This window comes from Aptenodytes forsteri, unplaced genomic scaffold, assembly GCF_000699145.1.
Source record: "Aptenodytes forsteri isolate BGI_AS27 unplaced genomic scaffold, ASM69914v1 Scaffold16, whole genome shotgun sequence".
In the NCBI taxonomy this organism is placed as follows: domain Eukaryota; kingdom Metazoa; phylum Chordata; class Aves; order Sphenisciformes; family Spheniscidae; genus Aptenodytes; species Aptenodytes forsteri.
The window spans coordinates 250865-259277 of record NW_008794753.1 but is presented as its reverse complement, the minus strand read 5'-3'; the positions used below and the strand labels follow the sequence as shown (position 1 = coordinate 259277).

General features: G+C 46.4%; 1 protein-coding gene across 1 annotated transcript in view; it reads left to right on the top strand.

Annotated features, from left to right (window-relative positions):
• CAMTA1 (calmodulin binding transcription activator 1) overlaps positions 1-8413 on the top strand; it is a 250618-nt gene that overhangs the window by 203865 nt on the left and 38340 nt on the right. Inside the window, exons 7-8 of the mRNA XM_019470737.1 lie at positions 1198-1324; positions 2117-2251. Of these exons, the coding sequence (XP_019326282.1) occupies positions 1198-1324; positions 2117-2251 (262 nt within the window). The remainder of the gene's footprint in view (positions 1-1197; positions 1325-2116; positions 2252-8413) is intronic.

The window sequence follows — 8413 nt, the reverse complement described above, 5'->3', positions numbered from 1 at the left end:
GGGGAGGGACGAGGAGGAGGCCTGCTGCGGCACCAGCCGGGTCGCCCCGCTGCCAGCGGAGAATAATCTAGCGGTTGCGGTGCCCGGCAGGGAGAAGGCCCCTCTCCCGGCCTCGCCTGAGCGCAGCCGCTGTCAACTGCGGAGGCCTGGCGCCGCTGGGGTGGCCCCGGGTGGCCCCGCTCCCAGCTGGGCCTCTGCTGCCCCGGGAGGAGGCGCGGGGACCCGGTCCTGCTCCTGCAGGTCTGAGCGGGGATGTAGCTGGTGCGTTTCCGCGCCAGCAGGAGAGGCAGACGCTAAAGGCTTCCATTGGGTCATTCTCATCTTCAGCACATGAGCCTGACAGGACCTTGGCAGGGGAAGCAAGGGGAAGGGTCTGCGACAGGCTTGGCCCAGGGTGCCAGAGCTGTGGTCGAAGGACTTTGCTGCAAACACAGCACTGTTCTGGGTCACCCCATTGATGTCATGCTTCCTTATTTAACGCACGTTCCTAGTCCCCAGAAAAGTGCAAGTTGTGTGATTGCTGTTTTAGCTGAGAACTTCCTACATCACGGTCTGTCGGATTCATGGTCCAGCTCCTCTCGTGCTTCCAGTTGTGACTTTGGAGGCAATGTGTCGCCTTTTGTGTCCTATACACAGTCTTCCATCCCTATCAGCAGGGTCAGGGCAGTGATGGCAAACATGCAGCACGCTTGCTGTGATTGACCTGCGGCACTTTTCAATGGCAAGGAGACAAGCCTGGAGCCTGCACAGGCAGCAGCGAGGAGGCAATGGTGGGCATGAGGTGGGGATGGCGCACCCAGAAGTTCTCGGGAGCTGCCTGGTGGGAGGGATGTCTGGCTTGCAGCATTGATAAGGTTTGCCATTACTGGTCTTGGAGCTGGCAAGTGACCAAAAGAAAGGCAGGCGGTCTGCAGCAAGGGTCACACTGGCAAAGCATGGGACTTGAGTGTATGGGAGGAGCAGGGAACAGAGGGAGTGAAGAGAAACAAAGATGCTTTACTACAGAATACTATTTGCATTTTGTTCACAGTGGTGGGAGACTGGGGCATTGGTGTTGACTGGTGCAAGGATCTCTGTTAGCTTGGCACTTCTGTTAGCCCTCATGATGCAGTTTGCCATTCAGCCATTTCAGTGCATGGTCCTTTCTGGGGATGGCTTCTTCTGAAACACTTTTTTTCCCCCCTCTTTTCCTCACAGGGGGGAGTAAAAGTCCTAATTACTGGTCCATGGCAGGAAGCCAGCAATAATTACAGCTGTCTGTTTGATCAGATCTCAGTGCCTGCATCTTTAATTCAGCCAGGGGTACTGCGCTGCTACTGCCCAGGTAAGGAACACCTCTCTCCTAAAGCTGGTGGTTTCAGAGCAAGTTCTTAGCCTAATAGTGTCATGTATGTCATGTCTCAACTAAACTCGTGGACCCATTGTGAAAGGTAGTGCATAAACATCAAGAAGCTTTTTCTTTTTCCTTGACCTATTTAGTGTGAGAACAGCAGTTTAGTATCTTGATACATCCCAACAGATTACAATAAATATTATTTAGAAGCTCTGAATTAGCTTTAAAATAATTATTTGAAATAATTTACAATAATTCTTAGCATTTCTTTAATTTTGAAACAGCAGATTAAAGATCAACTGTTATTCAGGGGTGCACTCACTGCTCTGCTGACTCTTAATTTGCCTATATTCTGCACTTTGTCCTTGGTGCTTACAGGATGAGAACACCTTCAACCTCCCTGCAGAGATTTTCAGTAGTGCTGGCCCTCAGTATATGACTTTAAGTGTATGCAGAATAACTTAGCCTCATTGTTAGGCCCCAGCTTCCCACTGAAAATGCAGTGAGGCTGGTTAATCTTTAGGAACGCGTGTGATTCTGCCTTCTGCCAAAACAATCCATTAGATGACTCTTAAGCTTACAACCTTCATGTTTGAAAATACAGATTGGCATTTTGGGTTCTTCAGTTGTCTAGTCACAAAAATATTGTCAAACGCCCCCTCTCCTCTCATTGCATCTGCTCTCAGCCTGCCGCTTAGCACATGGGGAGATCAATAGGATAATAACTATCCATGCATTTCTGCAGGGAGGTCTCTGTGTTAACCACATGCTCTTTCCTTTTAGCTCATGACACTGGGCTCGTGACTTTGCAAGTTGCCTTCAACAATCAGATCATCTCCAATTCTGTGGTGTTTGAATATAAAGCCAGAGCTCTGCCAACCCTGCCTTCCTCCCAGCATGACTGGCTGTCCTTGGATGGTAAGAAGCATGCGATATTCTTTAATAAGGCTCACTGAATGGTAGGACTGTGAATGAAAGGAGCAGCTCCTGGCGTGGAGGAGGGATGTAGAGAGGCAAGTTTGTACTGTGGGGAAGGTCTGTTGTACAGTTAATCAAAGACCTCTTGCTGAAATGTCTTATTAGTTCTTTTGATGTGAACAAAATGTGGCTACATGTGATAGGAAGGAGACAAAGGGGTGTTTTCTGAATAGAAAGCTGAGTTTCCCCAAAACAGGCACTACCCAGTCCCTAGCAGGAGAGGAGCATCTACCCTGCAGTTGTCTTCCCTGAGAACTCTGAAACTTGAGCTTGTCTAGGAAAATGTGTATTTACATAAGCAGGAAGCGGGAAGATGGTGAGACAATTTAAGGAATGAGGGGACTTTAGTCAGCCACTGCTATGATGTCCACATCCCACCTCATTACCTAGGAGTTACCAAACGGGGCACATACAGGTTCTGTCAAACACTTGAGAGTCTCAGTGCCAGAGCAGTCTGTGCTAATGGCAAGCCAGGCATGCTCTGGCACATAACAGCCACAATCAGCCTTTTTAGACTCATATGAGCTCCCCTTGTGCCTTGCAGGGATGAGATGGACACGCTAATAGTGTTAGCTCTTAGCCAAGCAGTTGGCAGAAGAATCCATGATTGATCAGAACAGATCTCTGGTACCTAAATGTCACACCAAGGGATGGGAACACAGGCTCTGAATTTGTATGGCAACACTGTGCATGCAAGTTTTAGATTCAGGTTTACCTGGTAACCCTTTGCTCCCCAAATGCATTTTATAAAGGAGCAAGATGAGAAGGATAGTGGGGGAACTCAGGAGCCTGAAACGTTCATTTCCCTTCCTGAGTGCAATTGCTAGAGAGATGCAGCTTCCAACTCAGACCAAGGAGATGCAGGGAAAGAGCTGGTTTGTATGACATGCTGGGAAAGGACCAGTAATACTGCTTTCATCTTTCTTCATCAGAGTCAGCTGCTGGGGCACTGCATTTTGTGCAATCTTAGCAAAGTCCCAACACTCCTGCTTGGTGACCCATTTGCTAAGTGTCTATTTTCTCTGCTAAATACAGGAGACAAATATGGTAAGGTCAGATCCTTAGTCTTCAGAGATTTCATAGCTGAGAAACTAATATTAATGTTACAAAGCGTTACACAAAAGATTTCACAGAAGTAGTTGTTTGCACAGGACCATACTGAAGGCAAGAGAAGTAATGAGCTAATATACTGATGCAGTTTCTTCCTCAGTCAATTAACAACATCTTTGATGGACATGGCAAATACTTAGAACTGTTTTACCTTAACTGGAGAAATACTGAATGGTTTCAAGCTTAATTCAGGCCAGCTACATGTCAGTGTAGGCAGGTGGTGTTTGAAGGGGTTTTGGTGGGCTTCCTCATTCTGTCTGGGAAGCCCTGACAGGAAAAGCTTTCATCATTAAAGCATTCATTAGAAGCTTTCTCCATACCATTAGCAGCTGTGGGCCTAGGGACTAGTCATGTGGGTCAAATCTGAGCACCCTGACACTGCTGATTAGAGCATCCGCAGTTCATCTGTAAAATGTGAGCGCCGGGGGCAGGTGAGGAGGAGCCATTTCTAGCTGGATTCTGGCAGAGCGGTGTGTGTACGTGTGCAGAGTCTGAGCTGATGCTTTTGGAGACAATTGAGGAGGAAATAATAAGAAAATAGAATTTCCTTCAAAGTAGCATCAGGCATGATTTCAGTGGCACAGTACCTGTATTTTCAGCTGTTCAAGGTTATCCATTAATATTAGCAGCAGACTGATGCATCCTTCCCTGGCTCTCCCCCTCCCTGTAACATCACAGAACACAAATGTTTAGTTTGGCTCCGCTTTCTGACCTGTAGCTGATGTGTTTCTTATGCCACATACAAGAGGGATATTTTAAGGAAGTTGGGGCAGCACTGCTTCCAACGTTTGTATACATGAGCAGAATGGAGACAGATCACTGTGGTTATTGCAGGACTAAAGAGAGGTTTGTGACTTGGCTGTAGAGGCATACTTGCAAACAGAAATAGAAATAGCTCTTAAAGAGAAAGTGCACATAGTCTTATGTTCAGCATCAAAATTGAGTTTGCTTGACTTCTGAGTATTGGAAGAGTCTGCAGGTGCTTTTCATCTGCTACTGAGGCTGCACATTGCATGTGAAGTACAGCCGATACTGATGTGATGGAGATTGATATTCAGCTGTTAGCAATCCCTCCAGTGTGGCATGCAAAGCAGATAGGTTTTAAAACCCTTGTTTGACAATTCCCTCAGTGCTGGTGAATTTGGAGGAGCTGCAGAAGGTGGCTGTGAGTGCTGTCTCTGGTGTTCCTGCAGTTTGTCTGGGAGCTCCTGGTTAGCGGGCAAGCTCTCAATTAGAGATTGTTATGATGTGGTGATGGTGGAAGGGAGGGGGACTGCAGCAGTGAACAAACTAGGGCATTGCTAACAGGGAGGGGAAAAAAAAAAGTAAAAGGACCGCTGCATTGCAGAGGCCCTTCAGGGAAAAAGACTGAATAATTACACTAACCATGACTTATCAGAAGCCTCTGCCTTGATGCATAGTGCTCCAAAGGGAGCAAATTACACTCTTATTTAAAGGACCAGCAACATCTTCCCATTTATTCTTGGAGAATAAACGTTAGCTTAGCCAGCTGAGGTATAAGCTAATGTGAGTTGATTCTATCAATAGAATAAATAACCAAATCCCTGTCTTCTCTGTTTACTTTAATTGCCCTGCTTCAAATCCTTGCCCGACTGCCTGTTAGGTAAGTCTTGAGGGAAGGATTTCAAGGAATATTTGTAGTCCCAAAATATTGACTAGAATTTTAAAATTCTTTTTCATTAACTCAGTGGTACACTTTGAGTTCCTTTGCGCTATGCTGTTAAAACACAGTTAATGATTCCAGCTAGTATGACCACTGCGAGAGAGGCAGGGTTTATAGCCAACTGTACCCCAGGAACAGCGTAGTAAAAGGATAAGCAATTTCCATCTTACATAAGTTTAGATAAACAATTGTCTTCCACAAATCTCTTTAAAATAAAGACAAAGACATCCTATATGTGAACTGTATATTTTCAGTTACATTAAGACAAAAATTAATCTGCCTTCTTTGTTCAGTTCTGCAGGTTCAGTTCTGCAGATACCTGAAAACCTTTAGCCTCTGTTTCTTTCTTAAGGAGGCAAGCCTTTAGCTGCCTGACCATGCCCAGCTCACAGCATAGTGGCTTCAATTTCTCTGCAAGCTGCTCTTGAGAACTGTGTAGTTGTTGTATGCCTTTGCAGTAATAGGCTGTGCTACACAGGCTGTAGCACAGCTCCAAATGTAAAAGGGCAGGCGGCAGCAGCTCAATCATGAAAGGATATGGTGTAAACAAAGCCAATGAATAAAATAGATACATACGTAAAATTGCCGCTCTCAGGTATGGATGCCTCCCAGTTAATGCTAAGATAGTAGGCACACCTGGAATCACATCTCTGTAGAAGTTTCCAGATTTCAATAAAGATGGGTTAGCAAAGAAGCATCTGAAACCAAGCATGCAAAACCAGAGTTCCACGGTGACCAGCAGGAAAAAGTGAGCACAAACTTTTTTGTGTGCTGAGCAGCTCTCGGTGCAGGCTCAGAGTAGAGACGCTGCTTGCTGGGGGACATTGCCATACCTTCTGTCACAGAGGAATGCCATGAGATCCACGCGTGTGCCTGTGCAGTGTCGCAATGGGATCTGCTTTCACCTGGCTACTGCACTAGCAGAGAGCAGCAGTGGTACGACATATCACACTTCCTTCTTATAAGCACTTAGAGCAACTTTTGGTTTAAGTTTTTTTAAAGGCAGGTAATTCTTATGATTATTCAGGGAACATTTAACCAGTGCCTGTAGGGCTCAGGGTCTGGGAGAGATACGATGAACAGGAGGGCGTTTTGAGTGAAACAATAGGAATTGTGTTTCCCAGAGGAAAACATTTCATTAAATAATTTCCCAGTTTATAGTAATTGCTACTTGTGGAAGTAGTGAGCTTGGGGCAAGGATAAAATCCCACCTTTTTGAGCACAGAGCAAGTATTGGCCATTGGGATCAGGGAGCAGTACTGCAAATGACTGGAAAGTGTTGTGAGACCATATCCCTCCGTGCCACCTGTTTATAGGAAGGTATCAATCCAAGTGAAGGAATGTGTAGAGAAGGAGTTTTAAGGGGCAGCACATTGGGTGGCCATCCTCTGAAGGGCTTCTTCCTTTTTCAGTGTCTGTGCTGCACTATAAAGGATAGTGCACCCTTTTCCAAATTATACACAGCCATCCTTGTTTTATTCTGAGTTTTCCTTATTTTACCCCGCAGATGAGTTAGATTTTTACAAATGCACAGTGGACACCAGCTGCTTTCAAAAAGTGTCTGTAGAGATCACATTTCCTTGGCATGGGACATGATCAGAAATGCCAGGGAGACTGGTATGAGTGTTCCTTGGCATTACACTTATGCATCTGCAGGGAAGAGGTTGGGGAGGAGTAAGGGCTGCCATAGGGAGCCCAAACAGACCTTAAAAATATGGGCAGGCAACGTGTGAACTGATGAGTCAAGGGTGTATGGGATGGACAAGGGTGTGACTGGTACTGAATGTAAATGGTACTGATGCAAGAGAGAGTAATAGGCAGCCTTTCAGCTGCTGTTGGATTCTCGGTTTAAGATTTGGCTATCTTTCCCAGCTGGAAAACATAACAAAGGCTGGGGGGGTTTGGTGGCTCACTCGTGTTAGTGTGACATGGCCATACCTGTGGCACCCAAACTCTCGTTTCGGCACGCAGGAGGTGGATGGGATCCCATGCGTTCAAGTGATCTGTGACAGTACAGCGTGTGCATGCTACCTGTGGCATTTCACAGTTTGACAGGTATGTGACTTCTGTAATGCAGTGGTGAGCGTGCAAGACAGTAAATGTTCATCACCAAAATCCACGGAGGATGTCTGTTTACTGGGACCGGATGCCCTTTCCAGCATGCAGATGTGATGAGATGCAGACAACACAGTCTTGTAGGAGAGACGTGTTCAGTACCATTGAGGTCCTTAGAAATGTTGTTTCGCAGCCATAAGAGACTTTCGGTAGAAAAAAGTCTGTGTCCATAAACAGTAGCACTGTTTATCACTCCTCTCTCCATCTGGGTAGAGGTGACTGTGTGTTTAACTTTACATCTTGGATTTTACCATAACAGATGATATATTTGGGTTCTCTTCAGGAAGAGGGATGAATATTTTGTACTGTGTTATGGGGCCGTGGGTACAGCACACGGGGATGCATGAGTGTTGGTACGGGACATGGATACCTTGTTCCTTACTAGGAACTACACTGTAAACTTCAAATGTTTCTATTCATCCTCCTCTCTTCTCTGCTGACTCCTAGTCAGTGTGGAGGCTTTGTCTGTTTAGTTTATATTCCTGTTGAGATTTGTTTGGGGTTTTTTTTTTCCTTTCACACATGATCATTAAGGACAGGCTGCTCTGCTGTAGTTATTTCAGGAAGCTTGTCTTCTATCGCTTTGACTGCATTTCCCAGACTATCCTTTTCTGTTGTGGCTAAAATGTGGTTGAATTGAGGAGTATTTCATTTTCTGTTCTGGATGTCGTCTTTTGAGCCAGCCTGACTTCATGGTCAGACATCCAATTCCTCGGGAAAGTCTGTGTTTATCCTCAGGGTGACAACTAAATGTGCTCCACTGCTTAGGTGAGCCTGTACTGGAGTCTGCAGTTCCTTTTTGGATCAAGTGACTGCACAGACATTCTCTGGGATTTTATGTCGGGTTTTAATGCTCTGCAAATTTGCCTTATTAGGGCAGTTAGTGAAAGTGTAATGATTTTGTGTGTAGCGAGATGAGGAGAGCTGCACGTAAGAGCCTGGTTGCCTGAAGGTGACGCAGGTATTTCACATCCCGGCCATGCATTGCTCTCGCTTACTGGAGCACGCCACGTAAGTGCACATTTTCCGGAGACGCTCGGTAGACACCTGCAGTCGCCTTCCCGGCCGGGAGCGGCGGGGGAGGAGGCCGGGAAGCCGGGTAGGAAGCTGGGCGTGCGTAGGCTCGCTCGCTGCGCGCTCCCAGCTGCAGAGGGGAGCCTGCCAGCCGCCGGGTACCGGGAGACGAGGGGCTG